The following is a 25,846-nucleotide window of genomic DNA, read 5'->3' as shown; positions in this document are numbered from 1 at the left end:
ACCGTTTTCCCCTGAAGTGTGAATAAAAACCAGCGAAGGCGGGATGCGATTTGCACGTGGAGACAGACCTCTGTCCGGCCTTCTGGGTGTTTCCTGCCCGACACAATAGATTCTTTGTTTCTCACTGAAATCTGCAGGTGAATTAACATGTATGAGCATTTATGAGAAATCCAAAGCAGATAACGACATAAATCCAACTCTTAACTACTGTAGAACACAACATTAGAATCAGTGCTGGTTTAGTAGTTTGGATGGAATCGAATCGGCTCCTGTCTTAGGAAATCTATTGGTTGTTATGAGCTAAAAATGTTTTATGTTATAATAACTTTAGATACATTTCGGGCATCAGTTCCCATCTTTTTATCTGTAGGTGGCGTTAGGATCGTTGGGTTTGGAAGAAGAAGCTCGCACACGAGGAGATTTCACACCTTTTATACGTGCAGTGGAGGTTCCGATTAACACGTCGGGACGCCGCATTTCGTCTTTTCTGTCTTTTATTGAACACATTTCCTGCCTCGGCTGCTTCTTCTGTACACCCGCAGCTGGACCGGAGAGGAGAAAAACACAGCAGTTGTTTTTTGTTTTTTTTTTTTTCTTCTTCTTGTAGCAGAAACACCAAGAGGTCGCACACGACACGGAGGATCCTTCCTCTTTTTGAGAAACATTCACGCCGATCTGAGAACACTCAAAGCAATGAGGAAGAAGAACAGCGCCGCTCGGCCATTCATGTCTTCACAAATGATGCAAATGCAATTCTTAGAAATCACAATATTTAACCCTCAGGCACCATTTTGGATGTTTTTTTTTTGCAAAGAAAAGAAAAATCAAATTACCTGCTGCAGCACTGAAAGACAACAAATACATTAATTAAGAAATTGTTCAAATTAATGTACCGTATTTTCCGCACTGTGAGACGCATCGGACTATAAGGTGCACCGTCAATGAATGTTTTCTGTTTTCAGTTGACTTAAACTAATCGATCGCGAGTTCACAGGCTGAACAGGTAGATCACAGATCAATACTTTTAACCCGAAACCTAAAAGGAAGTCCCCGAATAAACATTTCAGCATAAGAAATCGAGGATGTGGCGTTGGACCGTGTGAATCTGATTACACGGAAGAGTCTCACGGCCAACGCGTGGCGGTTGGCGGCAATTGAAATACATATTATTTTATATTTAATTACCACGGCAGAGTGTTCTAAAGCATGCCCGCTTTTGCGATTGTGCGGGGAGTTGACGCATGCGCACGTAAGGATCGTGTTCCGGGTACGGATCGGGTACTGACACCCCTTTTTACCGCTGTTACTTCGGCGACGCCCCCTGACTGCAGTCGCCATAATTAACCAATATTGATCCATATATAAGGCGCACCACTGTTGGTTTTTGAGAAAATTTTTAGATTTTAGATGTGCTTTTATTGTGGAAAATACGGTACTTTCAATAATAATCAAGGTTTTAACCCATCAAATGCCATTTTGATTAAATCATATTCAAATGAAAGTCATTTCTTTCAATAAAATGACAAATTTTCTCAAATTACAGAATCGATACTTGAGACATTATAAAAAAAAAAAAGCGTAACAAAGATAGGCCTCTTGAAATGAAGAGTGAACATTCAACTTGAAGATTGAAAATATGCATCAGATTGAACATTTTTGGATAATCGCTAACATTTACAACACAATATGTCAGTTTTTGATGCCTGAGGGTTGATGCCACGTCAGAAGTGTCTGAGTGAAATAAAGAAAAACGAACCCTGGACTTTAAAGATTTCAGTTTGGTTGTAAAAGCTTTGGCAGGTCGGACTCGGACCTCCTTCCTGACTTTTACAAACAGTCGGTAGCTGTGGAGGCTAAACGAGCCTCGATCCAGATCAAACCCTGACCTCAAGAATCCAGGGTTCGTTTCACGTGTCTTTGAAGTGATCGCGAGTTCATCTGCATTCATCTGCGAAGACTTTGGGAATCGAGACGAGAAGCGATCGGAGGCAGGACTGTCAATACACTTCAGGACCGCAGTGCCAGAAATAGCCGTGAGAGGGGGAGGGAGGAAGAAAGGAGAGCGTTCGCCATGACAAATACATCCATCATAAATATTAAGACACCGCCGGGCAGGCGGACGAAGCGCGGCGAGTCTGAGACGGAGGTGGGGGGCGCTGGATGAATCACCACCGCACCACCTGGCTGCTGTAGTCCTCCGTGGTGGCCGCCTCCCGCGCCTCCTCCTCCGCCTCTTCCTCCCGCTCCTCATCCTCCTCCGCCGCCCCGCCCAGCCTCCACAGCTGGGTCAGGTAGGTCCTGTGGAGCCGCTGCCTCTGCTGCCGCTCCCGCCGCCTCCTCAGGCGCTCCTCCTGGTGCTGGCGCTGCCGGTTGTGCTGGTAGCGCCGCAGGAAGAGCTCCTTGGCGTACTCGTACAGCTCCACGTCCAGGGCGTTCAGGCCCTCGATGCGCCAGCGCACCTTCTCGCTGATGCCCACGCTGGCGGCGCGCGTGCTGTTGATCTGCGTGAAGGCGCGGATGAAGCGCAGGCCGAACGTCCGCTCGAACAGGTACTGCGTCTTGCGCTGGAACTCGGTCAGGCCGTAGAAGGCCATGTTGCGGAGGTTGGCCTTGGCGCTGGCGAGCAGCACGCGGCCGCGCTCCAGCTCGCTCATGGACGACATGTTGTAGCAGCCCACCAGGCTGAGGTCGGCCAGCATGCGCACCTGCCGGTTGTTGGCCAGGTTGGACGGGCAGTTCATGAAGTCGGCCAGCGGCACGCCCGTCCAGTCCTCGCCGCTGTAGCAGGCGGGCAGCTCGTCCTGGGTGGGCGGGCGGCCGTCGCACATGTGCAGCGCCGTCTTCCAGGTGGCGCCGCGCTGCACGTGCTTCCACTCGCTGAGGTAGCGCGACACGGGGTCGCGGAGCATCGTGATGTAGTAGAAGTTCCTGCGGAGGCAGAAGAAATGAGATTTAACCCGGGGGAGGGGGAGGGGGAGGGGGAGGGGGAGGGGCATCGAAGACTTCTGACAAATCCTGATTCAAACCAACAGTCTGAGGACAAAACTCTTAAAAAACACTTTTACCGCTGAAGAGAATCCTGAAACTCATACAAAATGAGTTTAAAAAAATGGATAAAATTATCAAATTCTCGACTACAGATACAGTCTATTATGGTAACCATGGAAACGGTGAAGATGGACACCTGTGACTTTTATGTTGATAATCCAAAATTATCCATTCTCATGCATGTTAGATTTTCTACCACTGGTTTCCAAATTGGATTGGAGAGTAAAACCTTTTTTTGCAATCCATTTCTGAATAATAAAATATATAAAACATTAATTGGCAGGAAAAAGTAGAACTGCAAAATTAAAAAAAAAAAGAGCCCACAAAATTAAAACAGCTAAAATATCATTTTTACTTTAGAAAACTTACAATGAATAAAATAAACCATAAACAATTATTTTATAAAGAATTTTGCACATTTTTTTAAAAAAAAAAAAAACTTAAATAATAATGTACTGATTAATAACAAATTATTGAAAATCTGTTTAGAATGGTTTAGTTTTAATAAAGCAAAAATGTAGAAATAACAAAAAGTAATATGCATAGTAGAATTTTATATAGTAGTTTATTTAAACTTCAAAGCGTTTTTCGAGTCCAGATCAGTTTTATTGTGGAGGAAGATGAACCTCAGTGTTTGCTTGCTGTTAAAACACATTATTCCTGCACTTTAAACACAAACAGCTGTAACGTTGTTTCTGTTTCCTTCATTTTTCGCCCCCGGTGGATTGATTTTGACATCATTTAAAGCGTCTGAGGATGAAGCTGTACGTCAGACTTCTCGCATCCTGCAGCAGTGGAGAAGAAAGCGGAGCAGGAAGAAGCGGGAGGATGTAGCGGGGACGCCGCAAAGTGTGATTAGGCTTTAAATGAAAAACATCAGCATGCATAGCATTTAATATCCTGCAAATGTGGAATCATTTTTGTTTTTGTCACACCAATTTGCTCCTTCCTACCTCTGGTAATGAGTTTTTTTTTTTCCCCTCTGCGATCTGTTCGCCGTAGCCTCGGTTTATCTGCTGAGTTGGGCAGACGCAGGAGAAACTTTTTCTCTTTCTTTCTGTTTTTTTTTTTTTTTTTCCCTAACCTCCCACACCTCCCCAAACAACACGGATAAAAAGGAAATTGAAAGCGCCGGAGATGTCTGTGACCCGGCCGCGTTCAGACAGACAGAAATCAAACAGAAAAACGGAGCGCTGGAGTCTGGAAGTCTCTCCGCTAAAACCCTGACGAACCCTGCGGAGGCCTGGCGACCGCCGGTCAGCCTCGCTCCGGCCAAAAACGCCCGACTCCCGACTTTCGCTGTTTGTCGCGGCGCCGGCAGCTTCTGAATTAGCGCTGCAGTTGTGTAACTTCTGCACTTGTGACGGCGTGATTCTCCTGCTTTGTCTCGGACGCGGCGTCCCGTGGGCCTCGGCGCTGACCTCCCCCCCCCCCCCCCCCCCCCCAGTCTCCACCGTGACCTGGCCTCGGCCCGCCACGCCAGTAAGACGAGAGCTCTGACATTTGCCGCTCTTTGTCGATAGGCCGGGATGAAAGCGCGGGGAGGCGGGCCGGCGTGGACGCGCATCGATCGGCCCGTCTGGCGGTCAGCTGTGCAGACGCACCAAGCCCTGCTATTTTCCAGGAAGTGCAACAAAGGGCCGCTGGTGTGTGCGTGTGTCCATCCATCACGGGCCGTGCGAAGACGGCGAGGTAATTGACTTAGCTCCCGCTGCAGAGGGGCATTATCTGCGTCTGTCGGCCATGATATCATCGCAGCACTCCTCCTGAGCGTGATGGAGATCTGCCGTCCGGCTGGAATCGCTGCATCGGGAAGCTTTTAGGACGCAAACCCCCCCCCCCCCCATTCTGTCAGTCTGCCTGACGAGTTCAAGCCGCTACCGCGTACCTCAACAGATACAAAAGACTGCTGCTAATTGTTAAGTGGAGAGATTTCAGTATCAACAAGTATTTTCTTCTTATCCTGAAATGATTCCCCCCCCCCCCCCACTGTCCCTGGGCCCAAGACTGTGGCGTCCTGGCGGACATTTGTGTGAATATCCATGTACGAATAGCGGCGTGGGCGACCGGTCGCTCCCAAAGTGAAATCAGTTTGCGGCGTTTGGCTGCCGATCAATGCGACGCGGCGTCGGTGCCCTTCCAGCTGCCTGTCACCTTTGAGCACACAGCAAACCTGGAAACACCATCGATCGACTCCTCTCTGTGCCCCCCCCCACCCTTCGATTGTCTCTCTCTCTCTCTCTCTCTCTCTCTCTCTCTCTCTCTCTAAATCACCATCAAAAAAGCTACAGAGGAAACTCGAAGCACAAGATCGATATCTGCCTTGTTAATTCACTCACTAGCATCAAGGACACCATCAGACTCGCGATAAAAGCCTTGATGGAAACTATTTACGCTGCAGAAGCGTCAGCCCATACAAAACAGAGAGAGAGAGAGAGAGAAAAAAAACAACCTCTGGATGGACAACAATTGGATTTATCCCTCGATTTATTTATTCTCTAAGGCATTATAATGGCCCGACTGACGGACAGCTCCCCCCCACCCCCCCTCGACTCGAAGCGTCACTTCTCGACCCGAGTGCAGCCCGGCGGGTCGAAGAGGGAAGACAAGAAGCAACTTCCCAAACAAGCGCCGGGCCGCGCATCGATTTCGCGCCGGAGACGAGGTGTTGATAACTCGCGCAGCTGGAGCGAATCCATTTTAAAGGTGTCTCTGCTCTCACAGGGGGGGGGGGGTCCCCGAACCATCAGCCCCAGGAGGGAATTACTGGCCAGCCGGTTCTGCGCCGCGTTTCACCTCCACACAGTCGCCGCTCCGCTTCAGCTTCTCTTGCCTTGTTAGAAACTCATTCGCTCGTTAGGAATCGGTGAAATCACAGGCGGCGGAGACTTGAAGTACAGAATTACAGCCGTCGCACTGGAGGCTCAGAAAATTCGAACAGACCAAAACGAGGCCGTCACCCAAAGAGATCCCGTCCCTGGTGGGGGCGGGAGACCGCAGAGGGGTGAAGCCGGAGTGTCGTCACGTCACTCCGCAGGACGGGAGGCCGAGCGGGATCCATTTACACTCGTCTGATTCTCCCTCTTCCGATAATCTAATCCGAGCGTGGCAATTACATGGAAAACGATCCCCGGCCCGTCTGCGCAGCGCGACGGGAGGCTTTATCCAGGAACGGCAATGCCAATGGCTACGGGCTAGCGCTAACGTCCGCTCACAGATGAAGAACTTGTGTTTTAATGAACAGGAGTTTAGCGCAACAGTGACCATGAGGACAGCAGCTCTGGCTAACGGTGAAGTTAAGTGTTGAACTGTAGCATCAGAATTGATTATATTTACATCTCGGAACATTTTCTTCACATTTGCAGTGGTTGAAGTTTTTTTTTTTTTTTTTTTTTTTAACCCATTTTGTGGTTTTAGACGTTCCTGCTAATTAAACTTTCTTCAACTGCTGCAGCTTGTTTGTCGTTTAGCTTACAGAGGCTAAAGAGCAGATTTTGATTTTAGCTAGGAGCTATTAGCGTAAGGTGTAACTCGACACCGTCACTCCCGAATATCAGGGGCTAGCGCTGCTCGCTAACCACTGCAGAAAAGAGTCCGGGCAGGAGAAGAAAAGGGCGCGAAGACTTTCTTTCTGTGTGTGTGCTGCTTTCTGTGTGTGTGTGTGTGTGTGTGTGTGTGTGTGTGTTGTGGAAGCGAGATGCTGGACCGTTCCAGACATTTCAATTAAACAGCATCCAGGGTTTGTTTTGGTCATAAAAAAAAAAGAGGAATTTCTGCTTTGCAGGTAGCCGCATTCTTGCAGAGTTTCTTTTCAAAGCCGCCCACGAGGAGCACGCCGTCGCCGGCGTCGACCCGCCGTGCGTGCGGCGCGAGTCGCTTTAGCGTCTTAGCCTTAACCTTTGCTTGACATCTTAATCTTTGCGGCTTTGTGAGGTGTCAGCCGGCGCTCCCAGGTCCATGCAGATACACGCAGGATAAATGGAAGACTGTACTCTGCAAAGGTCACGTCTACCCACACAAGCTCGGGAGGAATTTCTGAAAGACCTTTTAGAAATCTGTGAAGGCTGCCTCCATCGCACTTCACAAAGCTGAGAGCGCTCTGCAGCCGCAACGCTTCCCGGATCTATATCGACGGCCTCGCCGGCATTTCTGATGCAGAGGAGTGATTTTCATTACGGCGGAATTATTATTCCGGCGTCAAGGCAAAAATAACATCGCCTGCAGCCGTTTCTGATAAGACCTCTCGGTGAAGACAAAGTCACGTGCCCGTGAAAGCAGGAGCCTTCAAAGTAAAAGCGCATGTCAACGTCTTCACAGTATCTTCCAGGCTTTTCGTGTTCTTTTAAAACGCTAAAATATTTCCCAAAATTTTTGCGAGGATTTTAATTGGGGATGTATCAACGTGCCGATACGGGCACTTATCTTAATTTGCACTCCAAATGCAAGCGATAAACGTGACCACAAACTAACTCCACACACCCCATGCACTGAAGGTTTATATGCATTTAATAGTATATATGTTTTTCAAGATTGCACTTAAAAGGTCACAAGGTCATATTATCCATTTTCAAATAATTAAATGAGCCTTCTATTTAATATACGATCATTTAGTTAAGCTCTGAATGATAAATTAAGATAAATAATTAAAAAAACGAAACTAACAGCATTCTTTATATTTTTGGATCTACTTTTACTACAACTGCTACATTTTTGTTTTCTGTATTCATGAAATTTTTTGACCTTTTTTTATGCTTTTTTTCTGAAAACTCCATTGGATCAGGATGTTAATCTATACCCGATCCATGGAAATACAAGAATTAGCATTTCATGGAGGCCTGTGACGTGAAACCTGTCAAATATGGCTTGTCTGCTTCGCATGGTCCAGCATTATTTCAGATATACGAGTTCTTTATTACAAAACTGAGCCAAGGGAAGTTCAGGATAAAGTTAAAAGAGACTGGGGATTTAGGAATGAATTTTTGGCTTTTCAACAAACTGATACCAGTTAAAATTCCATCAGACTGCAGAATGACGCTTATAGAACCGCCTGCAGAACAAGAGCTCTCCTGAACAGCGTCTCACTGTTGTAACTGAACAATGCAGCCTATACAATGTGCAACACAGATGCCTGAAAGCCCTTACAAATCCTTCTGAAACTGTTTTTTTTTTTGCCTGAAATCTGAATTTCAGGCAATATTTCCGAGCTCCGCGGCTCACCGAGGAAACGGGAGTCGTTCTACCTGCCTTCGGTCTGTAATGATTTATCTCTGATGCAAAGCACGGAAAAGTCTGTCGGCGCCAAACAGAAACAGCGAGGCCTTTAATGATCCGTCTTCCAACATGTTTTTCCTTCCTTCGACAGCCGCAGCGCTGGCAGAAATCTCCAATCCGGTGGACAGGTTTGTGCAGAAATCTGGACTTGTGGAATAATCCCCCCCTCCTTCCTCCTCCCCTGTATAATAAAACCTGTCTTGGACTTGCCCCTAATCCCCCTGAGGAGTGTGGAGATTACCCTGATCCCTTGAATATCTCCCATTTCTCACAGGAACAGCAGACGCCACTCGCTGACCGACTCCACGCCGTTTATCGAAGGATCCGCGCTGGTTTGGACCCACGTGGCGACCCGCGTTTCCCTCCAGTAAAACCTCAACAGCTCCCCTTTTACTCAAAATTGGACTTTTACTCCTGCAGGTTTATCTTTCTAATCGGGATCCTTCTGGGTCCTGTGACGATATTTCCGTCTCGTAGCTCGACGACGATGCTAAGTAGAGATCAAGAAACTCAAACCAAACCAAAAAGATCAATGAGAGAGAGACAGTTCTTCTAATTTCCCTTCAACTTCCTGAACTTCATGCTCAAAATGTCAAATTATGATATCTTCTCTCAAATTATTTGACAATTAAACAAATAACCCTCATATTTCTGCCCCAAATTCAAAGTAAACTAAAGATTAAAAAAATATCTCTGCAACTCACACTCATATTTAGATTTTAGTAAGTTATTATTCCTGAGTTAAGAAAGGAAATCACAAATGAAAATAAAAATGTGAACTTGTGTATTTCTGTGAGACAGCAGTGAGCTTCAGTCCACTTGAAATGTCTTCTCTAAAGGTCTCTGTGTTGATTTCAGAGCTGAATATGTGCTGCGTGATAATTACAAGATGGATTGTTGTGTTTTTCCCACCGGACCTCAGGAATCGGGAATCATTATCGGTTCATTATCATATTCACACGCTCGGTGACTTTTTTCTTTTTGCAGACGCTGTCTTGTGTTTGAATTCACGTCTGACAAGAGGGATCTGCTGGATGTGACAGCAGAGAGACCGTGTGCTGCTCAAAGTGGATAATTAAGGGCTCTGACTGGAATTTATAATTGCCATGTAGGTACAGAGACTTCCTATTTGTGGAATCCTTGTTTCATGTATGATGATAAAACGGCCAGCATTATAAGCACAGAAAAATGACCAACCGAGAAAGAGAACTGGTGTTTGTAACGCACAGCCAGGTGCTTCAGTTTTTCTTTATTTCTTTAAGTCACCTGGCGCGCACTGATGACATCACCGGGTTGATTTCATGGCGTGATGTGAAGGTAAATGCTTCTTTCACACATTCACGCAACACATTCCAACATCTTCAACCCCCCCCCCCCAACCACCGAACTGTCCTCATTGAGCTGTGCGGTAGAAGATCTGTTTCCTGTTCCAAATGGCGTTGCCCGTGTGCCGAGTCACGGCGTTTGGAATTCGTCATTCACAGGGTGGCGGGGACGTGTCGTGAAGAGATGCAATGTAATCCTGCAACACTCGGCGTCTACACACATCAGTAAACACTCGTCCGCCTCGTCTGCCAGCACGTCGAAGACAGACAGCACTGTTCAGAAGACAGAAGGGAGTGACGGAGAACAGGACCGAGCTCTGAAGCACAGCAGCCTCCATCACTGCAGTCTGAAGTATAGGAACCCCCAAAAGACCTGTACATTCACTGTCTCCTCAAAATAAAACTCCTCTTTTCCTCCCACTGCAGGTGACGAATCACAACTTATGAAACAAAGTTTTACACAGAAATAAAGAAAAAAAAATCTTTTTCTGCTTTGATATTTTATTTTTCTTTTGGTCACGCTGCAGTTTAGACTAAACTAAAATAACACAATAGGAGAGAAATATTTCTGAAACGCGAGTAAATTTAAAGTTTCACAGTGTTGGCGTACGGTCCTGTAACACAACAGCGTTGATGGGAAGTGCCTTACTGGCGTGCTTGGAGCAGTTTCCGGCTTCTCTGGCTGCAGAAGGTTGCATGCTTTTTGTCAGCGTTCTCTCACACTGACTTTCCTTCCGGTGTGTGGATGTCAAGACACATCTTTATGTTCAGTGAGGAATGTTGAAGCTTGTGATACCATTCTGTACCACAAGAGGGTGTCATGAGTCATTCATGTAATCTGTCCTCAGTCAGACTGTTATGTTTATAAAGGAGCCGAAGCTGTTTTTTCCAGTAGCTTAAGAAAAATAAAACTTGAATAATGCCACAAACCTGGAACTCATCGCTGCCCCTCAGAGGCCAACAGCAGTATTACTGAAATCTCACGTCCTGCGGCTTGAAGCCAGAGTCACCAACTTGAAAATCAGTCACCAACGAAAGGTCTGATAAAACAAGCAGGTCTTGTTTGTATGAAGGAAAAAAAAAAAAATCGAGTGAATTAATCTGAAATAATGAGGTCAGGAAGCAGGTTCCAGGCTCTGACTGCTCAGCGTGGCTCCAGCGAGGTAGTCCGGCAAATTGAACGCGATGGGGTTGACGTCTGGCCTCACAGCAATTTCAGAGCTCACTGTGATGAGAATGGCGTGGCCGCCTCGCTGCGAGCCGAGCCCACCAGGAGCCCGTCACAATCTGCCCCGCCCGCCCACTCGCACGGATCTCCTCGATATGTTCCACCAAGAGTTTCACAGGCGATGAAGTCCGCGGCTACATGTGTGTGAATTTTGAAATTAAACTATTTCTCATTGCTAGCTGAGCTCAGGTGATGCCAGAAATCTTTGGAGGACCAATAATCGTGCGAACCGATAATATAATTAGTGACCATTCACAGATTTTCTTTTTTTTTTCAAATACTTCTGCACGTATCGAAACTTTTGTCAGCCGGCCAAAATCACAGCAAAGCTCAGGTGATAAAAAATCAGCATCAAGAAGATGAGCGTCAGTAATACTGAGCTGGAGTGGCTGTACATGTGAGTGTTATTAGTTTGCACACTGGCGGTGTGTAGGAAGAGAGGTGATTTGAAGGTGACTACGAAGCGATGCTCAAAAGCAGACAGATGGTGCTTCTGCATCCAGAACGGACCAGCAGGACCAGCAACATCCACCAAATGTGCAAAATATTCATCTTTTTTCCTGCCGACGCAGTAATGAGGTGACTCCAGGCAAAAGCCATTATCCATCACTGAATCGCGTTATCATGACAGGGGACAGATTTCAGCGCAGCCGAGGTGGGGATTGTGGAAGGGCCCTGAAATATTCTGTACACTCAGGGCACGGCGGAGCATTTTTAGTCACACTTCGCCTCGTTTCCCAATGCCCCCGAGACCCAAATATGTTTCATTAGGCGGTGGATGGTGGGAAATGAGGCAGCAGCAAGAGGCTGTCAGATACAGTGAGGTGGACAGGTTCAGGGACATATATAGATAGAAACTCGCCCAGTAACTGGAGCCTGCGCGGAAACCTGGCCATTACAGAGGATTCCAAACATTATCAATAAAACTTTCAAAGCTAAAAATGGTATTATTTCACACTTACATGGATGCGCGTCATGTTCTGATTTGCTCATGTTTAACCATTAGTGGTCAAGACAAACCCACTCAAACGTGTCGACTTTAATCACTCTTTATGGGGAGTGAAAAGATTTCAAGAAGCTGTTTAACATTTTAAAATGCATGTTTTAAAGTATAAATATTTAAACCGAAGTTCGTTACAAGCTTCAACTATTATGGTTTCAATCAAAATTCTGAGAAAGATTACACCTTTTTTTTTCCCGCTAACAGTTCAGTTCAGACTGAAATGAGTGGAGTTCCACAGGGTTCTGTTCTGGGTCCACTCCTTTTTATATTGTACACAGAGGTGGGACCAAGTCCTTGTTTTGCAAGTCAAAGTCGAGTCTCAAGTCTTTGCACTCGAGTCCCGAGTCGAGTCCCGAGTCCTGACAGTCAAGTCCTGAGTCGAGTCCCAAGTCAAGACAGTCGAGTCCCGAGTCGAGTCCAAGTCCTAAACTTTTTTCCTCGAGTCCTAAACAAGTCATTAAAAAAAAAAAAAAAAAACTGGGGAGGCACTGTTAAGGAAATTTTGGACTGAGATATCGATACTTTTTGAGAAGCGAGCTTGTAGATTGGGTATTTTCACCATATCTGTCAAACACAACATAAAGGTGCTGTGCTCCACCTGCCCCCAATGACCAGCCACCACTGCTTTTGAGAAGTGCTTGAGATGATGACTATAACTTATTTTACTTTTGGTGTGACTGCCTTGAAGCCCTCTGAGGCAACTGTTGTTGTGATACTGGGCTATACAAAAATAAATTGATTGAGATGATTAGAGAATTATTTCACATTGTAGGTGACTGTCATGTTTTTAATAAAATCCTCTGGCCTCAAACTTTTATATGAGTTACAAACCCAACAATGCTGAACTTCATGTTGAAATCAGCAACATGTCAGATACATAAGCTACTTGTCAACAGGATTTACAGCTCAGAGACAGCACAGAAACAAACCACTTAACTATATTCATCACAAATAGGAATAAGGTCAAAGCATTTCCAGAATAAAAGAATAAACCTCGGGAGGACAGTTGGAGTTACATTAGAACACAGGCTGTTACCAGAACATTATATCTGTGACTGGACCAATCTTGGCTTCAAGCCTAACTATCCCATTTCCACTCAAATCGAACATTTTACACAAAGCAACTCCAGGAGTAAATGTAAAAATTGCAAAAACACAATTAGGCAGCCCACAACAGACACACCAATGATCAGTCTGTCTGATGACTCTGTCAACTTTGTCACAAAAACTTGGTGAATCAGCAGAGGAAGAACAACATGAAGCCTTATTGTCTGATCTTTGTTGCTGGGAGGCTGGAAAAATGTATTATCATCATTATTATTATTAGCTTTAATTATTGGAGCAAAACTCTGCCATGAGTGGATATTCCAGGTTATGGTATGACCTCTTCCTCTCCTGCTCTTTCATGGAAGTTTTAATTCTGCTGTGCTGCGTTCACTGCCTCCTGTACAACCTGCGTACAGCCAGTCATTCTGTTTCCTTCTTTCATTTATAAAATCTGAGGAAAGACCTGATCACAAATCAACATTTCAACATTTCAAAAAGAAAAGCAACTGACATCAGAGGAGGCAGTCTGTTAATCCAAAGAATCACCATCAGACGTCCTCAGATAGCTTTAGACTGATCAAGCTAATGAACCAGATCTACACATACTGACATGTCTCTGCCCTGGTAAAGATGCTCTGCCACCATTAAAGAAATATATTAAAATACTAACTGCACCATCGACACAACAACAAACATTACTGAACATCCAAGGTGTGTTAGACACAGAGAACCATCAGTCTCAGGAGGGTTTTCCATTATTTTATTTGTCCAGGAGCAGAGTTCAACAGAAATGAACAAAGCTGACAGAACTGGTGACTGAAGAGGTGACGTCTGCACAAAGAAAGAAAGAAAGAAAGAAACAATAAAATAATAGTCCGGTTACCTCCCAGGTTACAGATTACTAGTTACAATGGAAGTGCAAAGTGTACTTATTTGATCAGGAGACCCTGGTTCTTGCTGGAGGTTCCAGTGGAGACCCTGGTCAGACCCTGGTCCGGCTCCTGCTGGTGGTTCAGTGTTCTCTTGTGAAGCAGAGAGCAGCCTCAGTTCTCTGCAGCGTCTGAAAACGAGGCTCTGCTCCACGATGTCCCAGGAGAGGCTCAGCAGTGTGACGCCGAGCGCCCACATACTGCGGAACGGCTCCGCTGCGCTGCGCAGGTCGCAGCACTCACGCAGCTTACTGGAGCGCCCACCTGATGCGGTGCGGCTGCGCCACAGCACTCTGCCTTTTGACCAGACATGCGCTCAGCGCATGTGTGGGGTTATGTTTCCATGACTATCTCCATGTAAAAATGTTTGATCAGGCACTTTATATCGTTACAATTTACTCACCACTCACGCCAATAACTTCAGCTATTGTTGCCCGAGTGTTCTCCTTTCTGCTGGTGTCTTTATAAAAAAGATGACTGGTGGTGACCTGTAGGACTTCCAGTCCTCACAGCTGCAGTTCTGTTGGGGACAAAAGACAGTGTCTGAGTCTGTTCAGCTGTGTTTTCTATGTTCAGTGTTAAATGTCCAGTGAGCTGTGAACCAAGGGGCAGATTTAAAAAAACAGTCTTCACTGAAGTGTGCACATTTAAACCTATCTTAAAATAAATTGTGTTTCCTTAATTAAATAAAGCATCTTTGATGCATTCTTCTTCATTACAGTTCAAAAATAAAAATATGAAATTCATCCCTATTCACATCTTTCAATAAAACTCGCATTTCCTTTTAATCAAAAGCAGCAGGTCCCCCGGGGACGAAAAGTATGTTGATGATGAACATTAGCTGAGACTAGAATGAGGCCAAACAGCCTCAAAATGTTGCTGTTAGCATGTTGACAGTAATGTTCTTCAGGTCATATCCACATTTCAAAACAGACTACCGCCTCTTGCATAAAGTCTATAACCTGGGATAATCACAGGGTTAAACTAGCAACCAAGTTTTCAAACTCACCACAGGTGCTGCAGAAGACAGAGCTGCTCTGTGTGGAGCTTCCACTGGAACAGACGCACATTTAGAACAGCTGCACTTTTTTGTTTTGTTTTTTTAATCCTCTGAACGTCTGTTTGCGTCTCTGATGCTAGCGGATGGTGCGTTCAGGAGCATCGGAATGTTATATACTACTGAAAATAACCGGGGTTAAAATGGCTTCACGTGAAGGACTTGTGTGTAGTGGAGAAAAAACACCCCTGGCAAAAGTCTCCCCCTAAACTGACGCCTATGCGCGCATTCCAGGCGGGCAGTGTTGAAAACAGTTTATTAAAAACAATCGTGGCCGACCTGTTGTGTTGTTTGGAATGCGCCTGGAATGCGCGGGTGTTGAAAACGAGCGCTCCCGTCAATGCGGAAGTGAACGAACTCCGCCCGTTGCACGTGGTCGAGGCGACACGAAACAAGCGCTCCCGCTGCAGGCGCACCTCGCCACTGCGATCCCATGAAATGAAGCGATAAAAAATAAAAATGATTCATACATCGCACTTTTAAAATGACTATTGTGACTTGACGTGACTCGTCGAGTCAAAGGGTTCGAGTCAAGTCCAAGTCTAGAGTCACTGAGCTTAGAGTCCAAGCAAGTCCAAGTCTTTTTTTGATTTTATCAAGTCGAGTCAAAAAGTCATAAAATCGTGACTCGAGTCCGAGTCGAGTCCGAGTCTCGAGTCCAAGTATCCCATCTCTGATTGTACATGCCACTGACTTCTCGTGTTGCGCAGATGACCCACAAATCTATTTATGGATGAAGCCAGATGACACTCACCAGAGAGGTTTTGTCTGAGAGACATTAAAACCTGGTGAGCTGCAAATTTTTGCTCGTGAACTCTATAGAATGTTTGGAAAGTACATTCAAACCTTAGTCCAGGTAAAAAAGACACTCAGTGAGCTTCAGACAGATTCTGCTAACAAGACGAAGCAAGAGAGAGAAAAAAAAAAAAAAACCCTTCCGCCTCCTCTGAAGCCTCCACTCGTGCCTCCTCATCACATCAGGCTGATTTTGGGGCTCAGCAATGGATTACTTCTTTTAAAATTGTGTCTCATTTTAGATTAATTTGGTTTTAGAAACAAATTAGGTTTGAAATAAGATCTATAGTTTAGTTTCCGTCTAGCAAAATCCTCTAAGAAAAAAGCCCCGATCTAAATGATTCAGGCCCAGGATGTAAGTAATTGTCGTCCTTGTGCCATATGCTATGTCTTGTGCTCAGGAGTTAAATAAACCAGCATGCGGCCTGAGCTTCTCTCCCTGTAAACGGCATCGCGGCCGGCTGGATGCAGCCTTGTAGAGGAGTGTGGGCGGCATCCATTCCCAGGGTGTCTGATCGCAGGCTGTCGGCTCCCTCGCTGCTATATGTGACTTCTATAAGACTAGAGGCATCCTTCAGCATCCGCACGCTGCTGCTAAGTTGGATTTTGCACTCGGTACTTTGTGAACCTGCGATTACGTCCGAACTTCAGGTGGCTGCAGAAAGCAGAGCAGATTAGAGTTATTTGGCAAAGCGGCTCTAATGCTGTTTAACCTCTTAGTAACGGGGCGGGGTGGGGGGGGGGAATCGGGGCTGGAACGTAAATCCAGAGGAGCAGAGTGATGCCACAGAGCCGCATTAAATATTGTATTACCCGGGAGCCGGAACATGACTTTACACACATGCCTGCGTGTCACGGTCCGTCACAGACGAGCTGCAGTGCTGGAAACGACTCGATGAATCCAGGACACGCAGCCAGAGTCGGCCTCCATGCAGCAGGTTTAATCTCTCGCGACAGGAACCCCGAGTCTAATTGTCCGTCTCTGCCCCGGCCGCCGCGCAGCGCTTCTTCCATATATCTTCCTAAAATGCACGCGGACAGACCATCAAGCGGGCATCATCATCCTCCCCGGGGTGGGGGGGGGGGGGGGGGGGGGGGGGGGGGATGACAAGTTTGTAGCTGTGGAGCGAGTTACGGCTCACGACTCGTCGCAGGTCGAAGCGGAGCGATGATGACTCACGGTGGCGTTCGGGTCAGATTGTAAACGCCGTCAAACAGCGGACCCTCGCTCGTCCTTGGGCGAGACGGCAGATCGTACAAGAACCGTGAGGGAGCGGAGCGGAGCTCACCTTTGACTTCTGGACAATCAATCATGATTGGCGAGTGATTCTGGAGATGAGCCGTTTGATTCGCGAATCAAATGTGTAGGGAAAAAAAATACTTCTTGGAGTTGTTGCAAAACGTAAATCAATAGAAAACCCTCAGTTTCAGGAAGATTTCTGCAGAGTGCATGAACTCGTGGACAGATTCGGGTGGTGATTATCACGTGTGGTGACACTCACAGGAGTTCATTCCGCACTCATTAGCTGTGTGAGTGGAAAAACCACCCACCCCCAATCAACACTTCCTTTGTCTGGGTCATTAATGAAGCGAGTGCTGCACAGTCCAGACGCGCTTCCATCTTGAGACACGCTCGCCTGCGACGGGCGCCGCCTGACTCTCGCCCGGTCACTCCGCGGAGTCGAGGCGTGCCGTTGATGCTGCCGAGGCGCCTCCTCGGATTTAAAGCCTCAGATTAGACGCGATGGCTTCCACTGGGAGCGGTCACGTGACGCCACGGTTTTGTGTCAGTGGAACAGCGAGGACTTCGCTAAATAAGTTAACAGATGACCAGAAAGCACGTCACCTGAAAACGGTTTAAGACGTACACATAGATTTTTATGTTGATCAATATTTTCACCACATATTTTATCTTTACCCAATTTTACACCGCCTGTAAATGAATGAATGAATGAATGAATTTGACCATCTTTCCTTGTGCTCTGGCTTTTTGTCCTGTGGCCATCCGCTAAACGGATAATTGATTAAAACCTTATAAATTATTAATTGCACAATTTGTGGTTCAGTCATGATTAATTGCACTTTTCTTTCACATCGAGTTACTTCTTTTTCATTTTTTGCATGGAGACGATTGATCACAGTTCACCCAGTCTCATGTGTTCATCGCGGTCACAGTTCCTCTTTTCTCGGAACTCTTTCTGCCGCCTTGTTTCTGTTCGCTGAAGCACATTTTCCAGACATTTTTCTCGCGCCGTCAGGTTTTTCTTTGATATCGTAGCAGCTTTCTGTTGTCCTGCAGTGACACCTAGTGGCCCCTGACGGTACGTACAGTACATTTTGATATTTGGGTCTTCTGAGCAGGAAAAAAAAAATGCGACCTGTAGTTTAGAAAACATGGTAAACTGGTCACACGTCGCACGCCACCATGAAAAGACGTTTGATGAAGATGGAAGCGCACGGTCAAAACGCACGTTTGAAGAACCAAATCGCCCGAAAACATAGAAGCGGAACACTTTTCTTAAAGGGTGTTGCTGATGTGACCCTGATCCTGATCCTGGGCCGGTGAAGTCAATCCCTCGTCCTCCCGGCTCCTCGCCGCCCGGCTGACAGATGGAGATCTGCTCTCTCAGGTGGCTGTGAGGCAAATTGGCTCGGGCGGATCGGAGGCACACCTCAGAGGACCCCGGCCTTCTTAAGTGATTTACTCTCTTAAGCTGAGCAGCGTCGCTCCTGTAATTACAGGAAACTGAAAGAGAGCCGGGGATGGAGGAGGCGGGCTGCCTCGCTCCCCGGGATGTTTGTCAGGACGCCATGTGGCCGGCGTGTTAACGCCAAGGAGGACACACACACACACACACGCACACACACACTGTTAGAAACAGTATCAACACTGGTCACTTCCAGCCAGCTAAACCATCCGTCCCACCCACCGAAGACTTCACTCAGTCATGAGGTGAATGAGTGAATTCCACTCTAGTGGAAGGATTGGATTTCAGACTGACAGTTTAATCCCTCATTCACTTGGATTCCTCTTGTTTTTAAGTGCTTCAATGTAGAATGAGAGGATGAATTGACTCACATTTCAAGTCAGTGATGGGATTCATTCATTCACTCATTCGGGAAATTCTCCCCATAAGAATTGAGTTGGCAGCTTTAATTCTGTAGGTGCGTTTTAAATAAGCCATTCATTCTTTTCAAAGATTTTCCATGAATACTTGTTAAAGAAGAGTGAATGAGTTCACTGCTTTTTATCAGCTTCAGTTCAGCAAATAATCAGTCATTCATTCATTTTAAAGATGTTCCTACATTGCAACAAATGTCAAATACTTTTCTCATTCGTTCATTCATTCAAAGATTTTCCTTATAAAGGTTCTTTTATATGAAATACATACTTTTTTTCCTGATTTATTCTTTATTCTTCTCTGTTAAAAAGTTCAATAATTCATTCATTTTTTTTCCTGAAGCATCATTTGAAAGAAGGGAGGGATGCGGGACGGATGGGTGGAGACCCCCCCCCCCAGGCTCCACGGAGCACCCCGGGCTCACCTCCGGCTCTTGGCGGGGGTCTTCCGGTCCCTCTTGCTCATCACCCCGGGCACGCAGCTCGTGAGCTCGGTCCAGTCGGCGTGCAGCCCGCAGCTCCAGCCGGTGGAGAACCGGGAGAAGAGCCAGGAGTCGGCGCGGCCCGGCCGGTGGCAGGTGCACTTCCTCTGGCCGGGCATGCAGTCGCACGGCTGCTCCAGCTGGATGTTCTTCACCAGGTGGCGGCCGAACGTCGTCCCGCCGGTCTTCTGGATGTGCAGGAACACCATCACGTCCTCCCCGCGGATGTTGAAGTCCACGTGCCGGTCCAGGTCCCGCTCCGTGAAGTTGAACTTGGAGGTGATCCTGGACGGCAGGTCCTCGTCCGCGTCCGGATCCGAGAAAACTAACTCGAGTCCCGCGGAGGAGCGCTGGAAGAGTCCGCTGTCCGCGCTCCGGAGGGAGCAGCTGCTCCGGTCCGCCGGGCACACGTACTGGTACCCGATCATGAGGAAGAGGACGGCGGCGATGGGGACGAAGAGGAGCCGGTTGAACTTCTCCTCCATGGTGGGACGCTGGCTCTCACGCACACGGTACCGGGATGTCCGAGTCCTGCTCCCCGCGGCTCATCCCGCAGCGCCGGCTCGGGGAGCTGGAGTCCCCGCGGCAGGTGGGAACATCCCCGGTCCCCGCTCCCGGTCCTCGAGACGTCCCCCGCACGTGTCCCGCAGAGGCTCCCGCTCCGCCGCGCGCGCGGTCACACCTGTCCGGATGTCAAGGCGCGCGACACACGCACTGTCATCCCCGCTGCGGCCAGATGCTCGTCCCGCCAACTGCCGCTCGGCATCTGAGCCGCGAGCGCAGCGTGGCAAGCGCGAGGCGCGTAACACCCACGTTTCCCGCCAAGACCTTCAAAATAACATGCACCGCGTTCTGCGCTCAGGTTCCAATATAAAAATGTAATTTTTAGATCATAGAATTCTGGTGAAAGAACTAGAATTCCGAGATCATATTTATAATTCTAACATTAATCTCTGAATGGGATTTTTTTTTTAAACTCATAATTCTCAGACAACGACAAAACAACAAAAAGGGGCAGAATATGGTCAAAGGAATACTAAGAATTCTTAGAAATATTCCTTTTTTTTTTTTTCGAAACAATGACTGACTTAATTCCCCAAATTTTTACTTTAGTTCTTAGAATACTTGGAACAACAGTTAGGCTATAGTCCTTAAATTAAGGTCATAACAAAGTCATAACACAGAGGTTAAGGAAATGATTCTGGACTTTAAAACATAATTTTGAGTCTAATCTCATACTTCTGTCATTAAAAGCCACAATCCTTAAATAGGGTTATAGTGCTAAGGACAAAATGTGAATATTTAGAGATTTGCGTCAGTGTAGAACATGTCATATTTTTTGGCAAAAAAACAATCTAAATTTAAAGTCATGACTCCATAAAGACTGAATCATTCTCATATATATATATTGGAATATTTCCTTAAACAATATCTTTCCCTTTTTAAATGATAGGTACTAATTATTAAAATGTAAATGATCTGATGCAGTTCAGTTTATGTGCCAACAGAAAAACTCTGTAAATCAATTAAAATCTTTCTTCTCTGTGTAAATCAATTGAATAATTCTATGCTACTGTCTATAAATGTTACGCCGATTGTCTTTGAAAACATGTTTAAGACCTTTTTTCAAAAGCAACAGCTCCCCAAAACATCATTTGAAACCTGCGCTCACACAAATGATCTGCCATTCAGGTAATTTCTTTTTGCACAAAATCAAGTTAGAGGAAAGCCTTTTAATTTGCGTTCAAATGCAGGTTCTTTTATTGTGAAGGCGAAGGTGGAAGAAGCTCTCGTGACGTTGCTGCCAACTTATTCACACGCGCACCTCATCACCATCAAAGACATACAGAGGAAACAAGAATGATGTAATCAAGTTTAGGAGTTTCTCGCTGGGATCAATAAAGTATTTTCATTGTATTCTACTCGGGACTTTAATTGTATCGATTCATCTATAGTCACAGCTGTCAGACTGCAGTGAAAGCTTCATGTTTAGTTCTAAGTGCCGGGTCATTAAAAGCTATATTAAATTTGCTTTATTGATTTTTGGGTGTCTTTATGAAAGGCATCTGCAGAGAAATGATCAGATTTGACACTGTTATCATACTGTGTGATTAACCTGGAGCACAGGTTTGAGTCTATGCTCAGAACTCGAGGGAACTGGACAGGACATTGTTTTGGACTGGTGGCGCTGGTTTCGTCTCTTTAGATTCCTCGACTGACTTCCATTTGCTTTTTAGTGTTTCATTCATTCCATCGACTGTTTTGAACTTCATCTTGAAGAAAAAAACATTTGTATGGACGTTGAGTTCCACCAATGAAACAAACCACACAACCAAAATCCACCAGAAGTTCACTGTGAAGTCTGTTGACTGTTTACCATGAATCGTCTTGTCTATTTATTTTTGCCTACAGATTTAGCTTCTGTTTCATCACAATAGTGCAGCATGACTTCTGTGATTTCGAACCAGAGATAAATCCTCAGCAGACCCTCCTTCACCTTCTGGACTACAGTAGTTTACAGCTCTGTGTGGATTGTGGATTTCCTTTAAGCCTCCTCTGATCAAAAGCTTTTGATATTTTACCTAAGATGCCCTCCATGCAGGGATTTAACCAGGGTGCACTTTAGTATGTATTCTGTTCAATCCTCTTTGTGCTGCCCGTGCTCTCTGACTCCCACTTAATCTGTATGGCAGGCAAGTGTGTGACCTCCCTCCCCACATCCGGGGGGGCTCCAGAGGAACCTGTCGCTGAAAGTTTTAGAACGAGAAGCGTCTCATTTTCTGAAGGTCATGCAGAACATGACTATTTTCTTGACGGTAATGTCTCCTGTTGAGTATCTGAGTGAAATCTGAGAAGCTGCACTGACGTTTGGAGCAGTGGGTGATCAGATCGGTACAGGACTTGTGTTTGTCTGCTTCTGGCTGTTTGGAATCAGTATTGATTTGAGCATGATGTGGAGAAGCAGCGAGGCCTCCAGTGTTCCCGAGCGCTCGGCGGCAGTGGAGCTGTTGCAGCAGCAAATTCATTTGTTTGAGGATGAAAGATCATCCAAAGCTCTGAAGCCTCGTAGCACCGAGACGTATCGGCCTCCCGCCGCCCGCCGCCGCCGCCTCTGGAAGGGAGTCGAAATGAGAAACGGATAATAAAGACGAGTCATGGGAACAGGCGTGCGCTCGTAAAACTAATGCAATGAATACACAGAGGCGCTTTTTTTTAATATTACAAGCAAATATAAAAGCTAAGACGCTAAATGAATGGCAATGCATTAACTGGCTTGTGAGCCCCGCCTGACCCATTCAGGCCTGTTTCATTATTTTCTCTCAGTGACTGAGCGAACTGCTTCAAACTACACTACGCCGGGGCTCTTTAAATTCTGATTCCATGCAGATTAAATCAAGTTGGCCAGTTCAGTTGGCCGTTTTCTACTAAAGTGTTTCAGTCGGTTCGGCTCAGCTGCGTCGGCTGGAGTCTGAACGACGAATCTGACCGACCTCTCTCTCACCTCCGTCAGTGCTTCAGCCTGTGGCAAAACCAGCGTCTGGATGCTGCAACCCGAAGAGCGGAGCGTGAGCCAGTGGTTTTTCAGATTTTCAAAATGGAAGAGCGGCTGTCGGCGGACGCGCGTCTGTCACTTCCCTCCCGATCATGGCGGTTAATGGTCCGTCCAGCTGGAGTGTGTCTGCGCCTTTCAGCTGAGTCAGCAGCGTCTGGGCCCCGTGCCCACTAACCGTGGCAGTCAACAGTTCACTATTTCACAGCCAATTCACAGCGGCGCTGCTTAAGGCTGCACGCCGCATGAATCCGCTCATCGCACATTCCAGGCACACGTTGGCTGGAGGCTCTCTCGCTCTTTTTTCTTTCCACATTTATTCCTGCCACCTGATGTTATCCAAGAAGATGGAATAATTAATGATCTAAAGAGCGCTTTCACGCTGGTAACTCATGATTTAATTCATGTCCCAACATTTGGAGGTACTGGAAAGTTTAAAGAAAGGTTTGCGCAGTGCTCTCTGGGCGAGGTGAGAACTGAATGAAGTCATTATCTGCAGCAAACACCTTCCCGTGAGGCGGCGCGGGGGAACGCTTCAAAAGGAGGCTTTTATTGTGGCGGCGCAGAAAACAAGAGAGCCGGAGAATCTCGGGGAGGCCGGAGGTGGGAGCTGCAATTCACTGACCGCGCGAGACGAGTCGACATCAAAGCCTGAAATATTCAGAGTCCTGAGACGAGAAGAAGCGCACGAGTTCAAGTACGAGTGGATGATTCCACCCAGGCGGCGAGAGGAGAACCACGACAGCGGGAATACAGTCGATCAAACCACAACACAGACTCCCACAATGCACCACCGAGATGCCACTGATACATGATCGCACGCAATGTTGTCCTGCTAGAGACCGGCCTTAAAGAATTCACAAACATGCAGAAGAAGCATGAGGAGCTGGTGGAGGGGGCAGAAAAAGAAGACGAGTTCAATCTGTTTTAAATGTCCGTGCCGTTTGTTTTCCCCACATCAATGAGAGATAATCAGTTTAGTATTAACAGGAGGGACATTTCCCCAAGAAAACTGGCTGTGATCCAGTATTTAGCTGAATATTGCAGCCATCTAAGTTAAGTCTGTGTAAAATGCACGCGTGGAACTCTTGGAAGGATAACAGCAGCACTAATGTACCGTCTAAGAAGATTGTTCTGTAAGCTCGGAAAGAGCCGAAACTGATGGAAAAGAGATGAAACAGTTTGAGGAGGAGCTTAACGTGAGCTGCAGGAGGTTCAGGACCAGACCCCCCCCCCCCCCCCCCCCCCCCCCCCGCCACCCCACCCCTCCCACCAACACCCCTCCCCCTCCTGGCATTTACAGCACATGTCTGCAGGAGCATGTCTGGCCCTCCCCTCCCCTCCCTCCGGCCTCCACAGAGACTCCGCCAGCATCTCCAAATGTCACATTAAGTGCTTCTTCTCTGACACCACAGCGACTCGCCCCCTGAATACAAAGGAGGAGCTCGTCTTCCTCCTCCTCCTCTTCCTCCGCGCTCATTTGTTCAAACTGTCAGAAGTAACATTTAGGCTCTAATGGCGCGGCCCAGAGGATGACAGACACTTACAGTCGTGCTCCAACTAAACCTGGGAGCCACGCCGCTTTCTTGAAGACGAGGCCAGTCTGCAGCAGAGGGATCGTCCTTCCTGCTGCACTCTGCTTTTAGCTACCGCTGAGGGGCAGGTTTAGATGAGGGACACATTTTGCTGAAAGTAACTAGCCGTGTGTCTCCCAGCGATGGCTGCTCCTGAAAGACGTAGGACAGGAGCTGCTCTGTGGTTCTGTCTCGTAATTAGATTCTCCAGGTAGGAAAACGTGGCGGCTCCTCCAAAAAGTCATAATTAGACGCTCCTCTAGCTGTCCGGAGCGGCTCCTCTGACAACTCCGGTGTTCCCCTGCTGCTAATAGCATCTTCCACCCTGCTGTTTGATAACGACCGTTCGTATACGAACAGATTTGAACATGAGGTGGGAAAGCAGCTTTTAATTGCTTCCGGCTCCAAGGTGCTGGGTTTACTTCTGTCTTTTATTTCTGTGGCTCCTCGGGATATAATTCAAATTAGAGCCAAGAAGATCGAGATGAGGAGGTTCGTGAGCAGTTGGCGTTGGTCGGACGAAGATACACATCATTTTCCACTTTTGAGGACTTTTTAAAGTAAAGTTGTGCCCACCAGCACATTCATCACACGCTTCTGTCTCCATCTGGAGATAAAAATATACATTGGATCTCTATTGCCTTGGCTCCCACCTAAAGATCTCCTGCTGCAGCAGAATGTAATCATTTGTTTGCGGTATATATTTATATATAAAATCCCTCAGCAATCGGGGGTCTGTTATGACCCGGGCAACTCTCACAGGGGACAATAAAAGGAAACGGCTCTCTTTCATCTCTGCTTCCCACAAGGCTGATTCACCAGCGGTGATCTCTGCGCTGCCTCGTTGGAAATAGACAACAAAGTGTCTGAGACGGAACCGGGCGGGCTCTTCCGGACGGGATGTGAGCCGATCCGAGCCGGTCCCAGCCGATCAGCCGGTCCGACACGCCGGGACGCCGCGACAAGCCCACCGGATCATATTTAAAGTCCTTCAGAGGCTGATCGAGAGACAAAACGCTACACCTGAAATGACTCGTTACCATGGCGACTGGGCCTGCTGATGGACAACAGCTTGTAAAGCTTGAGATCGGGGGTTTGCGGGCTGTGAAGTGGAGAACGCTGAAGGGGTTTTGCGAGGGCGGGACGGGCTGGTGTTTTCTTGGTCGGGTCAGACTGAAGGATTCTCGGACAGAACCCTTTCAGGGGAATCACAGCAGTGATGTAACCGATCAGACATTCTGGTGAAATCACAGGAGACGGACTGATCTGATCAGAAAAGAAGCTCTCGAGAGGAGAAGATTTATTGGATGGGTTCAAGACATGCGGTCGAGCTGAAGGATACATCGACCGAATGAAAGATTAACGAGATGGAACCACATCAGTCGAAGACCTGCGAGATGTGATGATGAAATCACA

The 25,846-nt window shown here is 46.9% G+C and overlaps 1 protein-coding gene across 1 annotated transcript; it reads right to left on the bottom strand.

Moving 5' to 3' along the window:
• Positions 1 to 2,080: 2,080 nt before the first annotated feature.
• Positions 2,081 to 19,923, bottom strand: LOC115383756 (heparan-sulfate 6-O-sulfotransferase 3-B-like). The gene is made up of 2 exons (XM_030085924.1): positions 19,250 to 19,923; positions 2,081 to 2,928 (listed from the first exon to the last, which is right to left on the bottom strand). Exons 1-2 carry the CDS (start codon positions 19,789 to 19,791, stop codon positions 2,166 to 2,168), a joined length of 1,305 nt encoding a protein of 434 aa, XP_029941784.1. The 5' UTR covers positions 19,792 to 19,923; the 3' UTR covers positions 2,081 to 2,165.
• Positions 19,924 to 25,846: the final 5,923 nt, after the last annotated feature.

Source organism: Salarias fasciatus (assembly GCF_902148845.1).
Source record: "Salarias fasciatus chromosome 23 unlocalized genomic scaffold, fSalaFa1.1 super_scaffold_20, whole genome shotgun sequence".
NCBI lineage: Eukaryota > Metazoa > Chordata > Actinopteri > Blenniiformes > Blenniidae > Salarias > Salarias fasciatus.
This window is presented reverse-complemented; position numbering and strand designations above follow the sequence as displayed.